We start from the raw sequence: 27,138 nt of genomic DNA, 5'->3' as shown, positions 1-27,138 counted from the left end.
AGCCACCGATGGTTATCCGACAATATTCATTTGGAAACAGTTTCAAGGCCGATCAGGGGAGTCACTCAGATGACACAACAACACACAAGAGAATTTCTCTACACTCCATTAAAACAGCTTCACTGGCCTGCAGTTCTGACAACCTGTAGCTCACACTGAACACTCACTGTTACATTCATGGCTTACTGCTAACCTGACGTCCAGCCCACCTGCCTCTCCTGAGTGCAGATACATCATCTCTCTCTACCTCAGACACCACACACACTTCCCACACTCAACACTTCTGTAGAAGCTGCAATACACGCTGCTGTTTCCTAATAGTGTTTACATTTCGCTTTGTTTTGTCCTGTATTGTGCCCACATGAGTGACATGGCATCTTTATGTATACCAGCTCTCTGCATTTGACTTATTTTGTCTCTGCGACTGGAGTGAGTGGATCAATTTTTGGTTTTGATGTCATCAATCAAAAACCTCTTGAATTACATGGATTAATGGTTTTCAAGGTAACTTGTATCGGCGCGTTACTTGTTAACAGTCATTAATCGTTTTTACAAGCAATGTTAGAGTCACAATAGTGATTGAAACACTAGATGTCAAATGTTACACTTGTCATCATGTGCAGGAGCACTTGTTACAGCATATGGGAGATATGATGCATTTCATTAAACGTAATTCAACATCTAAAAACTGTGTACAAATGTGTCTTAAGTCCTTCTTGTGTCAGCAGATGCACTAAATATATTCCAGTGACCCAAAATAAAACTCACACACTTCAGCACCGCTGTGAAAAAACTCCTAGGGGAAACACTAAACCTGCATATTTTTTCTATAATCATAAACACTCATTACAAATCTAAGAAAGTGAGTCATTTGGTAAACACGCCTTTGTATGTGGTTTGCAGTAAAATGTCTGGGTTATGATCCAGCTGACTGTTAATAAGTCTTTCCCTTTTGCAGGTTTAGGCTTAAGGACTTGTTGCTCTGAGAATAGTTTCAGGTTTAGATTAAGCCATCTGCGAAGAACCAAAAGTCCAGATTTGTGTCAAATCATCAACCTTCTAATGTGGATAACTCTTGTTATCCACATATGAACAACGGGGCCCTGAGCTGTTCCTGATGAAATGCTGGTTACTATAACTTGGGATGGACTAAATACACAGAAAAAATGTGTGTGTAAAATGCACTTCACAAACTTCTGCTGAGGAGCTGCAGTCCCAGAGCAAACATTTTAACTATATCATCTCTCCAATGAAGCAGTGAAGCCAGATTCTGGGGTCCACTGTCAAGTACAAGGCACATCTGTCCATCTGCTAGTTAGCAAGGAAACTGAGAGAAGATTAGGCTATCAGTGTTAGCCAACACGGCTGGAGGGCAGCTCAAATTATAGACAGGCCAAAAACACAAAGTCTCAAGAGCCCTCAGATGTTATCTGTGATAGCAAGTTTACTCCACCGCTCTTATTTTAGTTAAAAGTTTCTCATTATAATGTATAAAAATAAGCACACAGCTTGGTCTTTACCCATAACCGGTCTTCATCTGAGCATCTCTAAAGTCTGAGCAGCAGCTCAGATGAGGCGGGGGAATACAAACATGTCTAATGCAAGCCAGATCAAAAGGCCAATTCGTCCAGATGTTTCAGATGAGCGGGAGAGTCTACCGACATACACAGGAAGCAGAGAAGGACCAACAACAGGAATGGTGGTATCCAGAGTAATGTAATAATCAGGTGTGAAAATTAACACCCGCCAAGCAGAAAAGGTGGTGAAATGTGTCTGTGGTGTAAGACTGGGCAATAGTTCAATGTTTTGTTTTCTGTTTTTTTTTTCTTCCCAGTGAAAACAGTGATATCACATGTTGTCTTCTACTTAATTAAATGACTAAATCAGGCGTGAACTGTTATCTGAAAATAAAGACTTTTGACATTACCCTCAACATTACCTCTGCAGTTTGGCACCATCAACGTCAAGTACGATTTCAGCACATAAATAGATGAGTAGATACATTAATAGATTCAGTGGCCTAATGTTCAATACCTGTCAGTGGTTGCCTGATCCAAACTTTGTATCTCTATTCAATCCAACTAAATTAAAGATATGCCTTTTAATCAAGCATACTGGCGTGTTCTCTGACTGTGCATTTAAACATCTGTTTCTCTACAGTCTCAATAGTTAACTAAAGAATTTCCTAATCTTTAAACACACATGGCATTGTTTGATATGCAGACGGGGTCACAGCAGATCTTAAAGATTGATCCAATTCATTTTATTTATTTTTCATAAGATGTTTGAAAAGTTTGCAGCTCTCTGGAAAATAGAGGAAAAAGTATGTCCTGCTCAAATTCACATGACAATTTAAACACTGTCTAATTGCTGCTGGGGTCGTGAGAATTTTGGGACCTAAAAGTAGGGGTCACAAGCTAGTAACTTGTTGGAAAACACATGGGTAACTACTGTAGTCTGGTGCCAGCAGAGGACGCATATCAAAATGTGAAACATTCAAATATCGACTGAAATGAGTAAACCTGTGAATCTGGTTGCACCTGCTTCCCTGCACCACAAACAGTTAAGGTGACAGATGAAAGTGTGGTGTAGTAATTGTGCTGTATAGGAAGCAGCATGTTCGACTCTTAAAATAGGTTACATGGTGGTGGTTAATTCGGCAGAAACGGGTATAGTTAAGGTCTGGTTTCTTTTTCTATAACTATCACTGTGGACAGTAAAAACAGTCCTTGGCAGCGGGGTTAGAGGCTTAACTTGCTCGCATTACAGCATAGGGTTAAAAAGTGAAAGCCGATCTGTGCATTACTATTGCAACCGAACACTGATGAATCAAAATACCTTCAACAGATCACTGCTGCACGTGCTCATCGAATCAAAGTTGGAGCTGGACTAACGTTACTCCTCACAACACTCTACCCATTTAAACTTAACAGTTTCTTCTTCTACACATCTCCAACCACGTGTACAAACCTCAGGAAGACAAGAGATGATTTGACCATTTAAGCCAACAGCAAATTAAGTCAGCGGTTTCTAGAAGTCAGTGCCTCCTGGGCCTGATTCCCTCCCAATGGGGATGCAGTGAAGAGGGCAAACAGAGGTTGAGCCAGGGTATCTGTCACCTGACTTGGCTTCTGTGTTCAGTGTGCTGCAGTTTGGAAAAGAAGTCAAAGACTGTAGCAACACCAGAAGCCTTATTTCAAAAACACCTTTCATTCACTCTCAAATTACGGTGTGCACCTGCGAGAACTGGATGGTGTTTTACTGAAGAATCAGTGCTGTGTTGCCCCGCGAGGGTTGAGAGCTTAGTGCGAACCGCTCCCAAATCATATGAAAGTACTAATGGAAGAGGACGACCATGGAGATGTGAAATAGTATTGACTGAGAATCATCCAAATCAGTAAAGCCACAGGAAAACTGGAAGCAGCCGCTGGTAACTCTAACTCAATCCTCTGAAACAGAGTGCACAGATGTAGAACATAAATGTATGTCAAATTATAGAAATGTAAAAGCTTCTCTAGAGCCACAGGAATGTATCTGAGGGAAACAGGTCAGTCCCGGAACATTACGTATGGACTATTAAAGAATTTGTGTGCTGTAATGTAATAATTTTTAAAAACTCTTTTAAATTTTTAATCAAATCTGGAAACTTTAAAGCATTTTAGTGGCCTGTCAAAGCTCTGGCCATGTTCACTACTTTATTTAACACTTTATATCAGAAACGTTCACGCTCTCGCACCTGAACACCTCTCATTTAAATTTGTATCTCTTGCTTCAACCTTGCTAATGAAGCGAGCCAAAAACAGAGCTGCCTTTCAACTCTGCCCTTAGTGTGTCAGTGTGATTTGATGCCAATGCTTTGATCCAGAGTGTGAATCCTTCCTCCCCCGAAGTTGAAATGAAATCAGCTCCATTGGTAGGACCGGTGTCCAAGCGCCGCTTCAACAAGTTGAAAACGAGCTGGAAAAATGTTTCTGGCAAGCGTCGCTCACTTATTACCGAGTGACATTCAGATATCAAATAGACGGCGGCGGGAGCTGGCACACAACTTTGGTGCTGCTGATTACTCTGCTCTGAGTGGGCAGTGCTGACCAGAGAGACACATCGTGATCATCCTATTCACTCACATGGGAAAACTTGGTCAACGGACAGACTGTTCTGTATCAGAAAAGTCACAAGTTTGATCCCTGCAATGACGTATCCTTCAGTCTGACCTACTATTTTAATTCACTCGGGTAAAAAAAGCATCAAGAATCGTCACTAAAGTTGACAACAAGTTGGGCTTCTCAAAAGGCCAGATACCAACTGAGCCAAATTACAATCTCATTAAATGTCACTTGATACTGCTTTCAAGATGTCTAATCATCAACTACAAATCACACATCTACAAGTTATTTCAGTTGCCAGTACAAAGTCTGAAAAATGCACACGCAGCTTAAAAATGCGCGGTTACAGATGGTCATTCAACTAGATAATCAAGATTAACACACGATATTAGTGAACATCCATCCAGCTTAAGTGTCCTTGAGCGAGATGCTGAATCTGAACCAGCTCCACTGAGCACCTAGTAACTGGCTCTAACCTCTGACCTCCCTGGATGAGGGCAAAATGAACAATTCCCTCCACGGTGATCACATTATTAGCCTACTTATGCAAAGGGAAAAAAAAGAACGCCTAATGCCTCTATCATACTCTGTCAGCAAAAAAGCAGCATGCGGGAGGCGAGGATAGTCTCTATCTATTTATTTATCAGCCCGAGTTGAGGCAAGACAAGTCGAGCTGCCTGCTGCCTCTGACATCCACTACACTGAACTGCCTCAGATAAACTCTACAAAGTAGCTCCAGCGGCGGTCGCGACACGAGTGTGATATTCAGCCTGTCGGTTGACTCAGCTGCCAGGCCTCCTTTGCTCATCCACCTCCCAAAAATATTTCTTGCAGGTAATAATTACAGTGACTTGGCTGTCCTGAGTAACACAAGTGACATTTTCTGGAAAAAAATAACTGATTCTTAAAAAACTGTCATAATGTTAAAGGCTCCATAGAATTCTTTGCTTGGTCTTGTCATCTGCAGAACAGAGGAACTATAAACCACTTTGTGACAAAATAGACACATTAGTTTGCCTAACTGTGTCCTGCTATAAAGTATCATAGAGGCTCAACAAATCCAATCATCTGTTGACTCTCTGTTAAAGGTGCTTCAGGCACTCTCAGGCCTGTTAGACAAAACAAAAACAGATTTCTGAATGTTAGTGTTTTCCTGAGCTATTGAGGATGAGTTCATACATAAATCAGACCACAAAAACTCTACACCTTTGCACTATCGCTACTTGCACCCAAGGAACACACCTTAACAACTGTATTGTCAGCCGCCTGAGCTTCTGAGTTGACCATTACACCAAATTACGTGATCTCCTGCTTTAGAGAAAGTGCTTTATAAAGTATTCTGTCATTTACACTAAATATGTGGCAAGGAAATAATGGTTTGTGGCCATTACGGTACTCAGAAAGACCTCGATGAACTTCAGCAGCACTGCAAGCCTGGGGTGTCTCTCCCCTGCAGCCAACGCTCATGTTTATCGGTGAACTGAGGAGCTACAAGTCTCATCCGATGTGTACAGTTGGTAATCAAATGAGCAGACAGCTTGCATCAAAAGGCAACTTAGTAAAAATGCACAGATAATGAGCCGCTGCTTATGATGTTAACCGGTGACCTGCCGTTGCCTGTAACATATCCATGAGAGGCTACAAGCGTTTCTGTGCTACATAGGCGTAATCCCCTGCAGGCAGGTGCTAGTGATGGGAACAATCATTGCATGAGCGAGGGAGAGGGGAAAAAAACGGGGGTATAGAGAAAGCAGTAACACCAAAACCACAAATGCCAGCTGTTGAGGAGAGCTGCGTTTCCACCAGACTCACATCACTGGCAGCTGACTGTGTTGAAACTTGGGAGGCTGAATGTTACACACGTTACAGCACCCGGAGCCGCTCGATCATTAGTACTGTATCAAACCCAAATGCCCTGTGGCTACACCATTTACACAAAGGAATAACCATCATTAGTGCCTGGCTTAGGGTCATTAAAGACAAGATGCTCCTTAAGAGCAAACTATTTTCCAGACTTCAACTACAGCAGAGTCATCAGGCCAGGTATTTTCAAAAAGAGAGATCAGAGTGTTCTTTTCTTATGTTGATGAGGCAAGTGAGTTCATATCCACCATGTCATGACAAATGTACACAATATAGACCTTGCTTTGCGTGCCAAAATACAGCACCAGTGCTGCTTCCTAGTAAGAGGAGCGGGTGAGCCAGATCCTGCTGACTGCATCTTAACATTTGTAAACACTTCCCACATGCTACCTGAGAGGAGGAGAGCTGCATGGCCATGCTACTTACCGAAGGTAGTACTGTTTTAAAGCAAATGCAGCGTTGGAACAACTCCTTGGAAAGTTAAACTCTTCTCCAAGTTCAATCCATTGGTTTTTGTCAGAGACCTGGAAGGGGGGCAAATGAGTTCGTTAGGGAGATAAAGCACTTGCAGCAACAAAAAAGAGCGGTTACACTGCAACCATCTGGTCTGCTACAGGTTCCCCCAATGAGGCCATATCACAATCATTAATCAATAACTTTCTCAAACTGCTGGAAATATCTAAAAATGTTGAAAACTAACACAATAATCAAGCAGCACATTCGGTATAAAAGCGTTTAGTTAGCTGCTAATGTTTGTAATACGAGCATATTTACATTTGACACATCAGTGAGTACAACTGCCTGACTCCCTTTAGGATAGTATCGTTACAGTTGAGGCTAGTTAGCACTGTAGCTAACAAGCTAACTTGACTTTTACATTTTGGCGTTAAATCCTAACGAGGCTAAACTCCAGCCAACTGTCTCCGCCACTACACAAATGCTTTAGCTTGCGGCGACCCGTTTCATTTCCGAGTAGGTTTTGGTACCGTGTACTGTATTCACTACATGGGCCTGTGAGGCCTACATTTTGTGTTCAGCCATGAAGCCGAAGAAAGATGGCTAGGGCGAGAAAGAGAAATGAAGCTTCCCCTGGGTGAAAAACTACCGGTGGAAGCCCCGGCGAAACGCTATGTCCTAAGCGGTGTTTCCCGAGGCCGGGCTCCGTGCCGATAATCGATGTTAAACGTGCCCGCTAATTTTGAGTCGCTCCAACTGCACTCTGACTCCGAGCGGTTGGACTCTCAATTCAAACCACACAACAACACAAGCCACCACATTGCATAGAGATACATGGCAAACTAGCACAAGGCCAACACCGACCCACTAACGCTTTTGTAGTGGGTTACACTTGTCCCGGGGTACCCACACGGAGTTGTGGAGTGGTCCACCGAGGAGTCCACAGACAGCAGAGTGTGAAGAAATCCACTTTTAGTTCCCACTCACCTTAGCAAATCCACCTAAAGAGACGACTCTGATATAGAGAGCATTCAGGTCCAGCTCTTTCCCACCCACGATAGGAATCTTCTTGAACGGCGATCTGAGGGGATAACACAAGAAATAAAGGCACATATGTTTAAATAACAGTTGTGGTTAACTCGCAGTCACATGCAATGCAGGTTTAAAGTTGCATTTCTTGGGAATAAAGACGCCCCAATCTCACCCTCTGCTTTGGTGAAATTGCCGCAGCTCGTCCAGGAAAGCCTGTCCTTTCCTTCGCTGATCTAGTAGATTTTTCCCCGTCGAATTTGCCATTGTTTTTGCATGCAAAAACGGTTAAACCCCACTTCAGTCGCTTCTTAAGACACCAAGGATCCCATACTCCGCCGGCGCTCAGTCATTCGCGAAGCTGAGTGTTTAAAAAGTTAAAGAAATAGCTGATAGCAAGAAGAGCGGCAGCTCGCTAATAAAGACTGATGCACACAGAAAGCAAGCCCGATTCAACCCCGGACTAAGTTCCAACGAACAGTCACAAATACGACCGATTTACCGGCGGATTAGAAACGCCATGGCAGAATGTGTAGAATTAATGCTTTTGGTCGCGGTTGTATTCGTTTGGAGTGGTTTGACAGTGTGTTACGGACGCAGCTCCGAGGCTATCGCACACACTGTAGAGCGGCAGAGGGATCCAGTTCTCAGACAAAAAGATGTGAAGGCCGCGGAGCCCGGCCTGCCATGCGTGCAGCGCCCTCTGCGGCCACAGGCGGCACTGCACCGTCCAGAGCAGAGCGGGTGCTGGAACAATAGAGACTGTTTTCTTTTTTAGGGACCGTCTGACAACTCGTTTCTCTGTTTGGAAAACGGGTCAGGAGGTACTTGGAAATGTCCCGTGGGGGGAGGGGATAACACTAATTAACATAGCTCCCTTGTTATCCAAACCAGGCGTGTAATAGAGGGCAACCCTACACTTTTATCGGTAAAAGACTATTTTTCCAGGCTGACATAAACCCGTGGTACATTTATCACTAGCTTCAAAATGAGTGTCTTACCTTACCGATAGTAGGTGAATGAAGACAGGGTATTCCACTGGGAAAGAAATAAAAATCACAGTCAAGCTGCAACAATTTTATACAAATACCACAACAATGTTTTTGAAATGCCAGGCAGGAAATTATATAGTCTACTGACATTTTTAAATCCACTACTCTACAAATGCTCATTTTCTTTTCATAAGAAAGAAAAATCTGTACTTCTGTGAATATACAAATAATTATTGTTTACTTGTGCTTTTTAATGCTGCTAATTTCTACAAGCTAATTTACTAAACTGCTCACTACTACACTGAATATATCTGGACATTCATGCACATCCATTTGCTGAACATATTTTTTCTTGCATTGGTACATATTACTCATACTTTCTTCAAAATGTAGTTATTAATAATGACTTGAAATATTCTTTACATCTTTGTTTCTTATGCCATATTAAATAGTACAACTTGGGTGGGAACGCTTAATTGAAAACATGACATGAATTGATTTTATACAATCAGTATAATTTAAGCTTGATTAGATTCAGTTTGATATAAAGTGCCATTTATGCTGCAATCTTGCAACTTCTGGGAATTTCAGACAATATAACAATGTCAGTATAGAGTATGTAGTTCAATTACATACTGTGATCATTATCTGTTTAAGCATTTATTTACAATATTAGTTGTCCATTTTTTTGTGGTTCACGTATGGTCACTATATTGTTTATTTGTTGGCTTTTTCATGGGGCAATTTGTTGCAGGAAACTTGCAAACCTTACGGTAAGCCGCCCCTATCCCTTGCCGACCACTTCAAAACGACTTTTATCTCACGGGATGGTTGAAAATTACTCCTGATCCCTTCTCCCTGTAACTGCCAAGCGGATATCTTCTTGATGGGGTTACATTCAACCATTACACGTACCCCTTTGCTCAATGAAAAACCTGTCACAAAATGGCGGAGACGTACGTTAGCAGACCCCATTTTGAGGAATTGACACTGGATAGCGGAAAAGTGCGTGTCCTTGCGTGTGGTTTTCAAAACAGTGCTCTCTTTTTCGCAAACAAACTGCGGTACACCCGAGTTCACCTCACGCCTGTTTGGATTCCCCATCCGTCAACCGAATTCTGGGCTAACGAGTCGTCGTGCGCTAGCTTGTTAGCATAGCGAATGTTAGCTAACTTAGCAAAATTAACCACGGACTGGTTACGAGCAGTTTGTGTTAATCCAATTACCCGCTGCCATTTCACGTTAACAAACAATGTATCTAGTGTTTTGTGTTGTTATTGGTCACTATGAACAACGCTGTGTTGAAGAATTTGGTGAACTGTTTGAGCGCTAGCCGTGTCGGCGTCTTACATTAGCGTGTCACATTCCCGTCCCTCATTAACACTGCTAATAATGCTAAGTAGGTTACCTCTTCGGATGCCAGTCGCTCACTTGAGCTCTCAGAGCAAACATAATTCTGCAATTGTCTTCATCAAGCTATGAATAACGTTTAAAGCAGAGCAGTTTCATAACAAGATACCCGTCAAGCTAATTTCGGTTGCAATTATTTGCTCAAGGCGCGGTGGTGTTGAAGCTAACAGGCCGGTTAGCCGCCGTATGTGCGTACTAATGCTTTGCATTTATAGTAACCGTTATTTGATATGTTTTCAGTTCAGACAGTCCATACTGTTAATAATATTACTTTTTGATGAATAGTAAAACGAATCGATTATCCTGCGTTCTCGTTCTCTGCTACATTTTATCGATGTATTAATGTGTGTACAGTGTGTAGGTCGGATAATGGCTCAACTAAAGGCGAATAATTGTATTGCGGATTAGGGAGAGTTCACAAATATTACAGCAGAATATTGTCTAAAAGAAAAGGCATAACGAATGTTTAAATTACTGGTTCATATCACAATTAAATCAAAGTCATAGCTTCTTATTTCCCTTAAGGGCTACTTAAACATTTGCTACTCATACCTCTACACTAAATGATTATTAGTTAGACTTGAATTGCATTATTGGTTAAAAAAAAATACATTTGCTTTAATCGAGTTGAGGTAAAGAAACAAAGGAAAACATGGCCCACTTATTCTGGTGCATAGAGGCATTTCCTATAACAGACACAAGGTGCATTCAGGATTATTAAATTATTTCAATGCTGCTGTTCAGTTGCTCTTAAAATAGGACTTTACTATGTGGTTGTATGTGTCTGGAGGGTAAAGAGTTTTATATACATTAAGTATTCAATGTATTAATTATTGATCGCACTGGCCCTACAGGTCACCAAGCCCCTAAATTTGGTGGCTAAAGTAAATTTTAAATGGCCCAAATGTAAACTTGTGTAAAATATATATATATATATATATATATATATATACATATATAGCTTACAGAAAAGGCAATTAAAGGCATCTTAACACTGCCTTCCTTTACTGTGACACTTTAATAAATAAAAAGACACCAACAAAAAAAATATCTATGTTTGTAAACATATGGAATATTAGGGTTGGACACTAATATTTTTAGCACTGGCCTCACAGGCCACCAAGCTCTTATGTGCAGGCCACAGAGTAGATTTTTGTGGCCATGGGCTATCATGTCAAGGTTAATATCAAACCTTACAAGTAGTAGTTGAAATGAACAATTACAAATCTTCAGTGGATGAATCACATTTGCATTTTTTACCTTACGGCATCCAAGACTACATATACACTATATTTAATTCATTTTCCAAGGATTTTCTGGTTGGATTGACTGTGTAATATCAATGTGATACATGAATGATGTTGCCCACAGCAAAACCCTCTGCTCCATGACGATGGGTTGAGTACAATGAAGATGCTGTATATCAGGCATAATGTAGTTATGCCCTAGGGCACAAACATGTAAATGTCGTTAGTAATAAAATCCCTGTATGACATGTCAAGGTTTTGATCAATGCACTTTTCCTCAAAATAACTTTATGTTGAATTAATTTGACAGTTGTTGAATTAGCCTATATTATGACCAAATGCCATGAAAGTACAAATTAATAGAGATGTGAGCTTAAAATTTGAAAACAAAAAGCAGCTTGAACATCAGTCCTATCCTTGACATATTTGCAGCCACCCATTTAAACTGCATTTGAAAAAGTGATGAATGGTGTGCAGTGAGTGTGAATGTGCACTTGAAAGCTGCACGGTCAGTTATGCCATCACACAGAGGCCCTCATCTGATGTGACAGCCAGGTCTCTCATGGCATATGGCGCAAATGGGGCCAGTAAGCCCAAGCTGCCTCCAAGCACCCAGACAAAAGATCCCAGTGGGACGCTAACTGCATGTAACGTCCTTACACCTCCCCGCTCCCTGCGGCTTCCCGGCTTTCTAGCTTGAGGTTTTATGTTTCTGAAGCAGTAAACTGGTGTGGAGTCATTTGGTGGAAAATGGCTCCATCTTCTGGCAGTCAGGCGTCACCTCTAAATGATGGGATGCTTCACCTCATTGCGTTAAGAACATATTGTACTTGGAGAGATCAGTTGAGAGATTTTAAACTGGATACAGTCACAGTTGGAGCAAGGTGCATGCTGGGAGATGAGGGGAGGGCAGTAGGTAAGATTGAGTGATCCTAATACAGCCGGAAGTTATGCAGCCTAGTACACTTGGCACTGTAATTTAAAAAGTTTTTTGTGCACTTGACCTTTTTTGTATTTTTAAGTCAGCACAATATTTTGCCAAATGTTGTTGTGGATTAAATATTAATACATACAATAAATTAAATACATTTTGCTGCATATTAAATCTGTATTTAATGCTTATTTTTACAGTATGAACCAATGGGCTAGTGCTACATACCCCAACATTTGTAAACTAGCTTGTAATTCCTATCCCAAGATAGGCCTTTATACAAACACACAAAACTCAGTCAGAAAATAAATACAAAACAGCACCAAACACAAACAGGGGTCAATAAAATAACCATAAAACTTAATGACAAGCAGCATGTCGTTCATGACAGTGTATTTTTAATAATGTTTCTTCATAAATATTGTACTAGGAGCTGAATGATCAAAATTGCACCTGCATTAAACCCGGTCACAATAAAAGGCCACTTTTAAGCATGTCATTGGTATGCTGATTGCAGGAATGTCCACCAGAGCCATTGCTTTGTGAACTCAATGTACATTTTACTACCATAAGCTATCGCCAGTGTAGTTTCATTTTAATTTGGCAGTATATGATACAAGCCCAGTTGAAAAAACTTCATGCTGTATTGATCAAATTAATTTGTGGATGTCCCAAAAATTCTTGCGACTCAACAGGTTCTAATCATTGGACCAAAAGCAAAGCATTTTCAATTTAAAAGTAATTTACAAAGGCTGGCTCTGAACAAAAAGCATGAAGTAAAGAGCCTTGGTGTTATCTCTGACTGTGACCTGTGTTTTGAACCCCAAGTGAGAAACATCACCAAAAATGCATTTTTCTATCTTGGAACCCCTATCCGTGTACAACCTCTTTAATCTAAAGAAGACACGGAAAAAGTTGTTCATGCTTTTATCTCCAGCAGACTTGACTACTGTAATGCCTTGTTCCCTTTCAAAGAAATCTTTAAACAAACTGCAGATGATCCAAAATGCAGCAGCACATCTACTCACCAAGGAAAATAATCGAGAACACATCACTCCTGGGGCCGTACTCACAAAGCTCTCTAGTAATAAGAGTCACTCCTGGTCATGAAATTCTAAGAAAATTCTTAGAATTGTGACGTGTTCTTAGAATTTCCCCTCCTTGTAAGGATAAAAGTTATTCACAAAGCATCTTAGCCCTTAAAAGAGCTCCTAAGGTGAAAAACTGTTCGGAGCAGGGAGGAGGACTTTTAGAGTTTCTTAAGGAGAGGAGAAAATGGTGGAAACACAAAAAGGTTGGAGAAATATTCTCCAAACACTGAATGACAGTGAGTTAATGAAAGGCCATAGATTAGATTGTGCAGGGATAATATCTCTGGTCGATCTTATTAGGGGTGTGCACTCCTTTCCCACCTAACAATATCATTGATACTAAGATACTTGAAAAACTGTAAAAAAAAATGCAACAGTGCAGCAGTGATGACTTGGGTCTGTCTCAAACTTCCATCAGCAGAGTGATCACACTAACAATGAGATCACTTTCGCAGTCAGCAGTTCATTTCATTTCCACTGGGTGTCCACACCTTACAGGATCACAGAAGGATGTGTCTGTGACAACCAATCACATCTGTTAAAAGCAAGCATCACACCAGTTGTTCTGAGAACTTTCCTATATCACTCCTAAGATGAAACTCCTTACTAAAAGTTTTTAGGCTAAGTTAGGAGCTCTCTGAGAGTGTTCTTGGAATATTTGTGAATACAGCCCATGGTTTTAAAAGCTCTCCAATGGCTTCAGTTTATTTTAAAATTTTGCTTTTAGTTTTAAATTTTCTAATGGACTGGCTCCTGTGAAAAATAGGAACAAAACAAAAGTGTTGCATTTAATTTTTTGTTGAGTTCATTATCACATTTCACCCTATTTTCTACTGTCCCCATGTATAGTGTACAGATGCCTTTTGTATAATAACACATTTTATCCATCATATTCGTTAAGTGAAAGTCTATTTTACTTGCAGGTCACACTGACACCAACAGTAATATATTAACTCAACAAGACTGTCTGAAAACCATTAAGAACTTGTGAGATGTTTTATATTGCCAATCCAATATATGCACACAAGTCAATCTGATCCAGTGGCTCCTATCTCTGTTTAAAGCACACCTCCAAGTTAGTCATGTTCAATGTCAAAAGTGTTTATTCGTTTATTTCACAGGGGCAATACAGATGAACATTGTTACATAAGGAGTAGCAATGAAATAGAGAAATTATCTATCTGCAGTATTTGACAACTGTGCCTCCATATTTCCGTATCACCTCATCCTTTGTGGACAATTTCTTTATTGCTTTTCTATTAAATAAAGAAGAGGAAGTTGCAGAACAATTCTTCATCCCCTGTGGCTCATCAGCAGTATTGTCCTCTGGCTCGGTGTATCTTTTGTCTTTAAAGATCTTATCCCATCACCGTTGCAGAATAAGAGATAATGGTTTTCTTCTGGTGAATTTAATGGAACTCATTGTTAAGTGTCGGTCTCAAACAGCAGTTTCTCAGGCAGAGACATAAAACAGATCAGATGTATGCCAGAGCTGTTAAAGAGATGAGAGTGTTCTCTCTGCAGCCTTTAAATCACACTTTGCAATGTATGCAACCAAATATTCTTACCCATGATGAATTCTCAGTGACTTCATTAAACAAGTCACTTCAGTAATGGACTTGTGATTGTTTTCCAATAAACAAGTGACTAAACCATGGTCAATAAAAAGAGCAACATTGTAAGTTAATAACTTATTGTGATTGCAAGACAAGCAAAGCCAAAGGTGAATGACGCAAATCAGGAAGATTGTTGTTTAACTGTATGTGTGTTCTAAGATTGTTTATCTGGCTAGATTCCTTGCAACAATTTTTTGTAGGCCACAAAGTATCTTTAAGTCATAGCCATCATTAATGTTGTTATTAAAACTTGGGCTTTTGCTACTGTGACATGTCAAAACCTCATTAGTGACACCAGCATTTAAAAAAAGAATGTGCGTGTTTGTCCATTTTCATCACTAGGTGGCAGTTGTGTTTAAAGTTTAGGAGTTAGATCAGAGGAGGAGAGTTGCTCATGAAATTACTGACTCTCTTTATGCACCACACTGGTCTGTTACACTGTGTCCCTCCATTTTTTCATATAGCGATCCAGCCCATATATCATAAACAATCTTGCTATTCAAGACACTCATTAACAAGACATTGCCCTAAGACTTGGCCATTTGTGCCATTTCAGTGTTTCATAAATATTTCACTTGTCTTTCAGCTTCCTAGAGAATTCCCTGAAGGCACCATGAAACATTTACAGACTATTTGTTTACAAAGATCACTAAATGGAAGCAACACTATACTGCTACACTTCCAACACACATTATCACCACTTGGTCACTCAATTATCCACTACTACAAAGTATTAAGTGTGAAAGCCCTACTATCTAGGGTATGTGCCCCTGGAAATAATAGAAGACATGCTTCAAAGGATGCAAATTAAACTTTGCTAAATTCCTGTCAATTTAAGTCCACCACACTCAAATATTAATTTATTTTCTTTTACATGTAATACTGCTACAGTTTGTAATTGCAGTGGTGCTGTCAATGGGTGGCCACGGCTACCCTGATATAATTGACCCCCACTAGCCACTCACAAAAATAATTGGAGGCCTGTGTGTTCTGTTTTTAAACCAGAATGGGCTTGTTCCTACTAAATGTTTTATTCTGTATAATCAATGTATTTCTTCAAATTAAAGTTGGATAGTTGTCTCTTTCAGTAAATGACCAGTCTTTTTGAAGAACAATGCATTGCCTACCCATGACACATTAAAACAGGATTGCTATGGAACTCATTATGTTAACTGTACCGCCATTAGTCTGGTCCATCTACATCCCAACCTTCACCTATGGTCATGAGCTATCGGTAATGATAAAAGGATGAGGTTGCAGATACAAGTAGCCGATATGAGTTTCGGCCACTAAGGGTGGCTGGGCTCAGCCTTAGAGATAGGGTGAGGAGCTCGGACATCCGGAGGGAGCTCGGAGTAGAGCTGCTGCTCCTTCATGTTGAAAGGGGTCAGTTGAGGTGGTTCGAGCATCTGATCAGGATGTCTCCTGGGCTCCCGTTAGAGGTGTTCCGGGCACATCCAACTGATAGGAGGCCTGGGGCAGACCCAGAACACGCTGGAGGGATTACATATCTCGTCTGACCTCGGACGCCTCGGGGTCCCCCAGGGGGAGCTGGGAAGCTTTGCTGGGGAGAGGGAGGGACATCTGGAAAGACCCTGCATCAGATAAGCGGTTGAAAATGGATGGACATCAGATAATTAGAAACATTACATGTAAGAAACCAAGGTATATGCGATTCCTTAACTCTTAATATTGAGATTGTAGTTTCTAGCTAGTCTATATACAACAGCATGACAGAATTCATATTCCATCATGGGTTTGGGTTTTTAGTGTACCACCCCAAGATTTTCAGTGGCATCTGGCCATCCCTGTGAAAAATTTCTGGGGGTGCCACTGCAGTGTAAAGCACAGTATAGTATAGTATATTTATGGTGCTGAAGTGAGACATCATGTAAAGAGCAAACACAGCTGTAATAACATTAATAAGTTACTCATCATAAATGGTAACAGCTGCCGCTGTGTTTTCAGTACTTTGAGCCCCTTATGACAAACCCCCTGTCACTTTGTATGTTAAGGACTTTTAAACTGTATTCAAGTTAACTCCAGAGACATATTGTTGATGTAAGTATGCACAACAGGAAGGTGTAACTACTGTCATTAACAGTGGGTTTGTTTCAGTCAGTTGCTGCATTCAATCGGAACCCGTGAGTTTGTGTTTATGACACAGAAAGTCATGTACATGAAGTCGTGAACTCTGAGCTCTCAGAAAATTTCCCCTTACGGGGGCCGTGATACCGCAACGGGGTATTCACGACCCTTGCTGTGTTTAGACCCCATCTAAACACAGCAAGGGGCATAAGTACAGTCATCACTTTAGATTACAGCTATGCTATTCATCTTATGAAATGTCCAGATATCTGCCATTAAAAAAAAATATTGACCATGTCATGATTAAACACTATTTGGACTAGGGACTGATATAAAACATTTTTAGTGTGTGGTAGCTCCTTGCTTAACAGGAAGTAATGGATTCTATGTTTCAGGACATTTTAACTTGTCATATTAGGAGAAGCACAGGTTTAGATAATAAAATGAATGATGGCTAAATTCCATTTAGCTGCTCCATACAGTTTCAGGGTCCTGGTAATGTTGATGCTGGCTCACTGTCACACTGTCAGGGCTTACTTGGCCAACGTCTGGGATCCTTTGAATTACACCAAGGAGTGAGTCCTTCGTTTAGATCATTTTCAAGGATGAGCTCCAAAAGCACCCACAATCCTATATGCACGATACATTAGTCCTGTACCCTGCTTTGGAAACAAGGATAATATGCTAGTAAATGTTGAGTAATTTCACCTCATTCCTCCACCAAAATAAATTAATCTGTGGTAAGGGGAGGGTACTGATGTATTGACGGTTCTTGGCCGTGCTTTGTCTTTTTAATGGTGCAGAACGGAAGTGAATCACAACATTGCTGATGGTGCAATATGCATTTAAATGTGTCTTCAGTGCCAAATATATATTTGTTGTCACCTTAAATTTTTTTTATCACACAAAGGGGTTCCGTCAAAGTGAAGCAAAATTTTATACCAGTATAAACTGAGGCACTGACAGTACAGTATCCTTCTCCAGCTAGCAGACTGACGCCGATGCCCCATGTAATGTTCGTCCTCCATTTCAGCAAAACAATTGAAGAGCACAGGTGACAATACCACGTACATTTCTTTCACCTTTCTCTGAAATTACAGGGTGAAATTGGAGGACCTTTCTAATGACGCACACCTGCACACTCCCTAGACTGTTCCATTATGTGATTTCCAAATTCTCAGGAGTCTTGCCAAGCCTCTGCAGGATAACAATGTGAAAGGACCTGTCTTACCAGGGCAGCTTCCTTGACTTTAAGAAACACCATGGGATCGTTGAATACAACAGTGCCATTGCTGATGTCCTTAGTAACACCTGTGTAACACCTTTTCCTATGACAAGTCAAAATGTCTGCAATGGAAAAAGGACAGAAAGATCTGTAGTTTGTAATGCTGCATCCAGAATTGGTTGTGTGACTGTTAAAAAATAAGTAAGCATTGACAATGTTACTATAGATAAAGGTCCATTTATCTGCCACACTGTTACTGATTAGCAGCCTATCAGGTCGAGGTTGAACACTGTGTTTGTAGAAGAAAACCTGCAGTTCAGTGATCTCAGGCACACAGGGCAAATGTTTAATCTGCACACCAACACAGTAATCCAACACTCCAGTGGCAAGAAAATTACAACAAAAAGAAAGAAGTTTGTACATTCTTCATTTAAAAAAAGGTGGTGTCCTGTCCTGTATGCGTGCTTTCTCACTCGCCAGCAGAACACTATCCAGTTTCAGGCAGCTTATAAGGGTCAGCTGGCAGGGAGGCAGGCTGGCAGCTGGAACACTGTCTGTTTCCTGAAGTATTTATAACAAAAAAAGGTTGAAGTGGACGCTGCCATGGTTTCACTCAACAATGGCAAGGGTGAGGCTGAAACTCAGCACAAACCTGTCCTCCTTCCCCCTCACGAGACCATGCAGCCGCGAATAGCCCCCGAAGAGATAGCTGGATGTAAAGAGACTCGTCCACCTCATTGTGTCGCACATAAAGTAGGCCAGTGTGTTTATATGGAGGCGCCGTGCAACCTGAACCAGCTATTATAGTATCCCTAAATTATGGCGTACCTGAAAATAAATGTCTTATATCGCCTTATTTTTATTAAACTCTTTCTGCTGTGTTTTTTGTCACATAGTTTTGTCGCCCCACAATATGCTTACCACCTGTTTTCTCTTTTTTAACAAATACTTGCTCTTTTTTCTCTGTTTTTATACATTTGTCTCATTCTTAACCTTTTCAGACTTTCCAACTTCCTTTTATCATGTACATGGCAGTTGTCACCAGAATGCACATCCATTCCCAGTGGCTGAAGAAGTATTCAGATCCTTTGATTAAGTAAAACTGCCAAAACCATACTGTCAAAATACTGTTACTCATAAAAGTCCTGCATTAAAATATTACTTAAGTAAAGACATGCAAGTACAATCAGGAAAATGTATTTAAGTATTAAAAGTACTCAACGCAAACATTTAAAAGAAATGATTAAATAATCACATATAGTTAAAAGCACTGAAAAAAAGCAGCAAGTACTAATCATTTGAGAAGCTGGAAAGTTTTTTGCATGAAAAATGACTTAATAATTGAAATAGTTGCCAATTAATTTTCTAATAAATCTTAATTTGTAAAGTAAATTATCACTAAACTTATCAAATAATGTAGTGAGGTAAAAAGTAAAGTATTTCCCACTTAGATGTAGTGGGGTAGAAGCAGAAAGTGACATGAGATTTAACTATTCAAGTGAATTATAAGGACCTAAAATAGTACAGTACTTGAGTAAATGTACTTAGTTACATTCCAAGCAGTGGGCTGATATCTAAATTAACCCTTGTGCTTTGCTGACATTGACTTTAAACCCCAAAATAATAGCTTTATTCTAATCAAACACTTCTTCACACTTCTTTTTTTCTGACCTCTTTCAAACCCAATATATAGAAAAGTATTGAAGTAGCAAGTGTTCGTTTTGCCACAAACTGAACTTGAACATTTGATGAAGGTAACAAAATGCAGACATTTGTATAAAGTGTTGCTATTACCCCAAAGAAGGAACTATTTAATGTTTTATATGTTATGTGGGCTAGAAATGGCCTACAAAGCTGACAGATACAGACCAGGAAGAGACTCAAAGTAACCACAAAGAGACAAAAAAGACCACAAACGGATGCAAAGGAGCTGCAAAGAGACACAAAATGACTATAAAGAATCACATAATGACAAAAAAAACTCACAAAATTACTTCAAATTGACACAAAATGACTACAAAGACATGCAAAACTACCACTGGGAGACACAAAATTACCACAGAGACACAAAACAACTATGAAGACATGCAAAGCAATAGGAGAGGTGGTGGAGCCTTTTGCATATCTCTGCCCAGCGGTCTTACAATCCGCCCATGCCTACAGGCTACAATGCAGAAAGTAGATAAAGCACATAAGAGTGATAGTAGAAAGCAGATGGTTTCCTACAACTGAGGGAGGAACAGAGAAGAGGCTGCATAAAAACAATGTGGAAAGAGGGAGAGAAAAATAAATATATATATATATATCTGTAACGTCTTTCTTAGCTTATCTCACTCACAATCTCTATAACAATCTTCTTCTAAGATAATTCAGGATGCTTTTATGGCTCTATATAGGCACTAACATTTTCATTTTAATGAATGGGTTTTCATCATTTAGTAAAATGACACTCAGGTGAGCCTTGGCCCCGCCCCCAGCAGCCGGAGCGCTCTGATTGGCTGATTCGAACAGCGCTGCCCACAAACTTGCACAAATGCACAGCAGCGGAGAACATGACTAACCCCCAATGACTGGACTAACAACTCGGGATTTTCACAAGGAAAAACACTTTAAATCAACACTAACTGGCCTCACTTTCTGCTTGGAGACTTTACACCCTTCAGAGCTGCTGGTAAGTGTAAAACTTTCACTTAATCTCAGCGGGAATACACGAGGGGAGTTTGTCCCAAAGTTCTCGCCTGTGAGGAGAAAGAGGTTTCCTCCCGTTTCTCCCCCAAAATCCATGAGGGAGCCTCGTGTTGGCACAACACTGAATACACCGTTATCTTTGTACACAACTGGAGTCGAGTGTGTTTTTGAATAGTAAGTCTCATAAAATATAAATACATGTCTAGGAAAGTTTCCAGGAGTTCAATAAAAACGCAATATGTAAAGTATTATTGAAGTTAATGTGATATTTTTTTTAGGTTTGTGTGTAAAATGTTTTTTTACGCAGCTAGCTTAAAGTTATCATCTGTGCCGTTCACGTTCACCTGAAGGCTGTGGTTATTTTCATGATTCATATGTTAATTAAACGATGCACTTTTCCTTTCACACGAGCCGCAATCAAATTTGAATAACAAGGCTGCAATTTAAACCAAACAGCTTTCACTGTTATATAATGGCAGGTAATTGACACTGACAGGTCCGAGCGTGCTTGTGTTGAGTGTGAAAACAACAGCTTCCGGTGTGGAGCATGCACAAAGCTACCCTTGATTGACAGGTGGGAATAAATAGGTAAGAGGATCAGTAGTTTACTGGTGCATATGTACCTGGAGAGATGTTTGCATGCTGATAATGTGAGGTTGCAGTGGCTGATTATAGGATTAAGTGAATGTTGTGTTTGTGATGAGTTCATTAGCTGGTGAAAATCCCTCTGATGCTGCTGTTGGTGGTTTCACCCTGCTGGCGTAGACAGGACAATAAATAAGGATACATTAGTATGAAGTCTTGTACATGGGCCAATTCTAGTTTCCTGTTTGAGGAAAAAGGATGAAGTAAATGCTCAGCAGGTGTTTCCTGCAAAGAGGGTTACACCAGGGAAAGGCCATTCAATCAGCACCTTAGATGCTGGTGGTGAGTTAATGATGTTTATTTCTGTCCTCACAACAGCAAGACTTGTGTACTTGACCTTGTGATTTAGCGTGATAATCATTTCTCTTCATTCACTCTGTTTGAACAAGTAGGAGATGTAGGTGGCGTTGGAGAGATTTGGAACCTGGCTACTTGTGATTTTGGCTGTGAATTCACTCTTCCACACCCAGAGACATGCACTTCTTTATTTGGTGTTACCATAGCGCCAACATATTAAATGTGATGTCACTATAACTCATGACTCTAAAAAAAGGAAGAGGGGGTGAATGAGCTGGCATCTCATTATTATTCATCCTCATATACTGTACATGAAAAACCTATTACAGCATTTCATTGTCCCATAAATAGTCTCCAACATCACTATTTATCCTGTCACCAATCAGCTGATGGGAAGGCTGACCCTGCTGGGTCGACCTGGTCAGCTGTTGTGAAATTGACTTGAATCAAATTGCATAAAGATTCAGTGATCAGTTAAATGTGCTGCCTGTGTTAAAAGCAGTGGTTGACTGATATGGATTATCAATGTCTGATGCCAATATTTAGAGAGCAGGGCGGCCCATGACTGATATAATGTCAATATCATGGTGTTGTTTTTGCAGCTGATAAAATACAACAATTAATAAAGATAAAAATAACAAGAGACACAAAATTACTGAGCTTAAATAAACATTTATTTAACACCATTGTTGTTTGCATTGTCTGTTTGCCTAAGTAGATCTGCAGTCTGTCTGCAGCACAGATTCTAAGTGAGTTATCAACTAAACAAATGTCCACAGGTAATTAAAAACTATACTTTGTGTAAAAAAAAAGTGCACTTAACAACGGCTTTATGTTTGGTGCTACTTCCTACTTCGAGACTTAAAGACATGAGAGGAGAGAGGAGCATTTTCTCAATAAATGACCGCAGTAAATCTAATTATACTACACAGACAGTGAACATTGTTATTAAGGGCATACTTTGCTGATTTTCATCTAGGTTTGTGTCCCCGCAATGTGGGGATTGTGTGCAGATGATCAGTGTTAAGACGCCTCCAGTGTTGCCAGCTCCCAGAGCTCACCACTGTCCGCCAGCTTGGATTGTAGCTGCATCATCAATGATGCGTTTCGCATCATCAGATGGATTTCTACTCACAACACACAGAATTTGTTGAAAGTTTCCCTTTAAGAGTGTCAAGTAAATATTGAGATTTGAAAGCAAAGAATTTAAGTGTTACTGTTTTTCTCTCAGGTAATGTTACATCCATTACCCATGGACCCACATGGGTGGAGCACTAACTTCGTTCCACAGCAGCCACAACTGACAAGTCCAACTGCATATGTGTCTGCAGACATTTTTTTTGTAAATAGACTCATGAGTGCAGACATCGGCTGATGCTGGATTATCCCAAAATGGCTTTAGTTGGCCCAAGTAATCAAAAAGTTACTTTAAGCTGCACAACGCTAGACATTTATATCAAACCACACCTGTCTTATCAGCCACAAACCCACTAGTTCAGTCACTATTCTTATTCTCCCAGTTACATCATGCTTTCAGTCAGGACTCTGTCTAACCACAGAAAGTCATGAGTCAAAATCTGTTTTCTCACAAGCACACAAACACAGTCCAGAGCAACTTGGCCTTGACCTTTTTATCCTTTCTTATCTGTTAGGTGTCCTCTGGTTAATGAATCTCAAAACTAACAGATGGGTAAATACTTAAAGCTGCACCCATCAATATGAATGATGGAAAGAGACTACAAAAAAAAAAAGAAGTTGATGGTTAAATCTCTCAAACAGTTGTTTGGAGCCACAGTGTACAGTATATAAAGATTAGTGCAGCTTTAATTTTTGATCGTACAGTAATACAGGTCTTAATAGATCTTGTGGGTAGCAAGTTTAATACTTTGATTTTGGGCAGGAAAAGAATTTACTAAAAGCCTCTCTACTGTAAGAGCTACTTTTAAATCCATGTCAATTTTGTTTACGTTTTGTTTAGGGCTGCAACTAACGATTATTTTCATTGTCGACTAACCTGTCGATTATTTCTTCGATTAGTCGACTAATCATTTTATCGAAAAATGTGTTAAAGTGTTTAAAAAATCTCAGTCTGTTTCTCCCAAACCTCAAAATTATGTCATCTAATGTCTTGTTTCGTACTCACGCCAAAGTGTTTTAGTTCACCGTCATGGGAGAGTGTGTAAAGCTGCCAATATTTCAACATAAGAAGCTGCAGTAAGAGTATTTTGGGGTACTTTTATAGTACTTTTCGATGAAAAATGACACAAACCGATTAGTCGATTACTAAAACTGTCACCGATTATTTTTCACCGATTAGTCGATTAATTGTTACAACCGTAGTTTTGTTAACTGTGTCAAACTGAAGGTGTCATCCTAATGCCGCCACACTGTTGACTGTACTACGATGCGTCACCGGATCACTGACAATACAGTACGTCACTGTTTGAGACAAAGCTGTCACTGCCCAGCTCTCAATGAATGAGCGCAACCTCAATTCCAACTGTCTTTATAAGCACCATCTGCTTGATCTTTGGCATCAGGCCTCGCAGTTTGAGCCTGCCAGGGCTCCCAAAGATAGTTCGGAGTGAGGGACACACACACACACACACACACACACACACACACACACACACACACACACCAGATGAGACAAAGAAGGCTTAATGAGTTAAAAATGCACGTGGACACATATGGGCTGCCACGCTGCGTGTGTGGACACAATGGAGATGATAATGAAATCTTGGATTACTTGGATTACCCCTCATTTATTTAGGGTACAGTTTACAGGAGGGGAGTGGTGGTGGGTAGTGGGTCATGGGTGGCTGGGTGAGTGTGTGTGAAAGGAGATTTATTATTCTGTAGGTGCATGTGTGTAGAGATACTGTAAAAAGTTGCACAGTAGGGCTGACATGTAGTATTCATAGATGGTGGTTTGGATGAGTAACATTTGTATGATGAGTTATCTGTGTATTTTAATGCTGCAAGTCATCATGTGAATGTGCTGTTATTCAAACATGTTACAGCTAAAAAATCTTGTTGATCTGGTTGATTTAAATCAGATTTGCATTCCTGATAGTAGGTATCTTATAATCATAAGTTCAACAGTCATATCCCGTCAGCTCTGACAGTTTGAGGGCCACCTTAGTATCACTTTGTTAAAATATATCCTTTAATCACTCTGTTTTTCCTAACTAAAGCTCTAAGGGTGTGCACGTGCGTCTGCCACCATGTCTTAGCACTGGTGAGCCTTATTAAGGTAAAAGGTAGCCCAGTGTTTACATCCCACCCCCCCACCCTCCTACTCCAACACTAACTAGGATGATTATGTGACAAACAAAGGCTGCTAATTAGGCTGAGCTCAGGGACCCCTTGACCTTTCACATCTCCTTGGCCTGACCTTCTGTGAAGAGTTGGGATGGGGCGACTTGGCTGTTGTTAGTCCACAGAGGCTTATCTGAACTGACCCTGATAAAGCTTGTCAGACGGCAACACTGGGGTTGTGTGTGTGTGTGTGTGTGTGTGTGTGTGTGTGTGTGTGTGTGTGTGTGTGTGTGTGTGTGTGTGTGTGTGTGTGTTGTAGATCACTTTGTGGATAACAAAGCATTGATTATTGGTTAAACTGACACAGAATATTTATTTGGTGGTGTGACTGACCTAAAGAGATCACGTGCAGTTTTATCAGTAAAGAAATGGTTCACATGATTAACTGATGTTGACATTAAGGAGGAGCCCAGCCATGCTTCACAAAGTGTATTTACACTGATATCCATTATAACTGGCAGTTTTTGGCTGCTAGACTCATGTTTGAAATCAAAAGTTTCCACAGCCGTTGGTTACTACCTAATACGCCTAACAGTTTCACATCCCACTTCATTAATTTAATGAACACACAATGATGTGATGCTCTCATTATGAGATGAACGTCAGTTACAAAATTCTAAATAACATGAGGAAAGATCAACGGTCAGGGCAGTGTGCTCAGGTGTTTCACACTGCTGGCCTGTTTAATGCGTGTGCTGCAACTGAAGCAATGATGTCATTGCAGTTAGCTGGCCGTTGTGTGCGTTTGTGTGTGTATGAGGTCAGCAGAAACGGCTCAGAGTGGGCATCATGCCAGGCCTGCTGCAGCTTAAAGGATGCCGAGCCTGCTTGTTGGTCACAGCTGTTTGACTTGGCCACCTGATTGCTGACATCACACCGGGAGGGAATTTGAAAACAAGGAAGCTGACCCTGAAAATGGAAAGTTTAAACTCTGGGTTCAGGCTTTACAGTTGGCGCTGACTGGCGCTACACTGGTACTCTGGCTGTATTTGGCTCCATGTAGTCATGTTTTCAAAGTCAATAGTCTGAGGAGGATGTATATCCAAATGTGGATCACTGGGGCATAGTTTAAAGCTTGGCCTCTGCATGTTTCAAACGATGCTGATGTGTCACCTGACTGCATCACACAGCCCATTCATTCATATGTTTTCATAAACAGCTAAACTTGGAAGTGTCGCATGACAATGCTTGCCATAGAGTGGACTTGGTGTCTCCTCTTGTAGCTCCTGTTAAACATTGGAGTGACTGTTTGGATCTTCTCTTCCCCAAAACTACCAAGTGTTATTTAATAATCTAGTATTATTTTATTTATTTATTTTTCGTTTGTTGCTGTTTAAAAGTTGTGTAAGGAATTTCGTTGACAAGTCAGTTTAGATGTTGTGTTCAGTCAGCTTCCTGTTACCTGAGCACTGTGAGAAACCCTGAAGCTTAAGTCCTATTCGTTTTAACAGTATAACTTCTAAGAGATTATCGACTGCTGGCTTTGACAATGTTTACAAAGGCGGATGTGGTGGCCAAGAGGGTGTAACATATTTTGTAAGGCACATGAGTTGGGAAAAAGGGAAAAAAAGCACATTTTAAACAAGACCTAGGGTATACACATGCATTAATGTAGGGATGACAAACTGAGAGGCTGCCCATAGACAGTTGGCCAGAGCACTTCCTCTCGTCCTCTTGGGGTGCCCCCCCCCAGTTCACAAGCCTTGTCCCCACGGACTGAGCTACTGTTGCTTTTCAAAAAAGGCCTTTGAGTTTTAAAAAGGTCAAGGTCAGTGGACCAACATGTTTTGGAAATAAATACATGGCTGATTGTGTCTTCTGTTTGACTGAAGGACAACCTTGTGTGGCAGCTCTCATGCCTGAGGCAGTGTGCTGCAGACTGATGGACTCTTAACACTGACCTGGAATCAGCCTGCATCCTTGCCTCTGCTGTTCAAGGTTATGGATGGCTGGGCAGGAAGCCTGATCCTGAGTCAGCAGCGAGGGGCTTTGAAAGCCCGGGGATGACATGGTGGCGTGTAGTGAGCTGCGGATTAGCATCAACAAATCAAAATGGGATTGGCAGGTGGCTCCCTCTCATTCAAGCCTTTAAGATGGACTTTACTCACAGTGTCTCACCTCTAAGGAGAGACGGCT

General features: G+C 40.6%; 2 protein-coding genes across 2 annotated transcripts in view; one reads left to right on the top strand and one right to left on the bottom strand.

The window, feature by feature from the left end:
- The window catches only part of arid2 (AT rich interactive domain 2 (ARID, RFX-like)), a 43,300-nt gene extending 34,606 nt beyond the window's left edge, over window positions 1–8,694 (bottom strand). The window contains exons 1-3 of the mRNA XM_049567156.1: window positions 7,627–8,694; window positions 7,410–7,503; window positions 6,393–6,490 (exon numbers count right to left, since the gene is read on the bottom strand). Of these exons, the coding sequence (XP_049423113.1) occupies window positions 6,393–6,490; window positions 7,410–7,503; window positions 7,627–7,718 (284 nt within the window). The 5' untranslated portion in view covers window positions 7,719–8,694. The remainder of the gene's footprint in view (window positions 1–6,392; window positions 6,491–7,409; window positions 7,504–7,626) is intronic.
- An 11,891-nt stretch (window positions 8,695–20,585) lies between these two features.
- The window catches only part of gas2l3 (growth arrest-specific 2 like 3), a 31,179-nt gene continuing 24,626 nt past the window's right edge, over window positions 20,586–27,138 (top strand). The window contains exon 1 of the mRNA XM_049566266.1: window positions 20,586–20,722. The gene's annotated coding sequence lies outside the window, so the exon portion shown is untranslated. The remainder of the gene's footprint in view (window positions 20,723–27,138) is intronic.

The sequence above is a fragment of the Epinephelus fuscoguttatus genome, linkage group LG22 (assembly GCF_011397635.1).
Source record: "Epinephelus fuscoguttatus linkage group LG22, E.fuscoguttatus.final_Chr_v1".
NCBI lineage: Eukaryota > Metazoa > Chordata > Actinopteri > Perciformes > Serranidae > Epinephelus > Epinephelus fuscoguttatus.
Note: the sequence above shows the minus strand (reverse complement) of the source record. Positions and strands in the feature narration are given on the sequence as shown.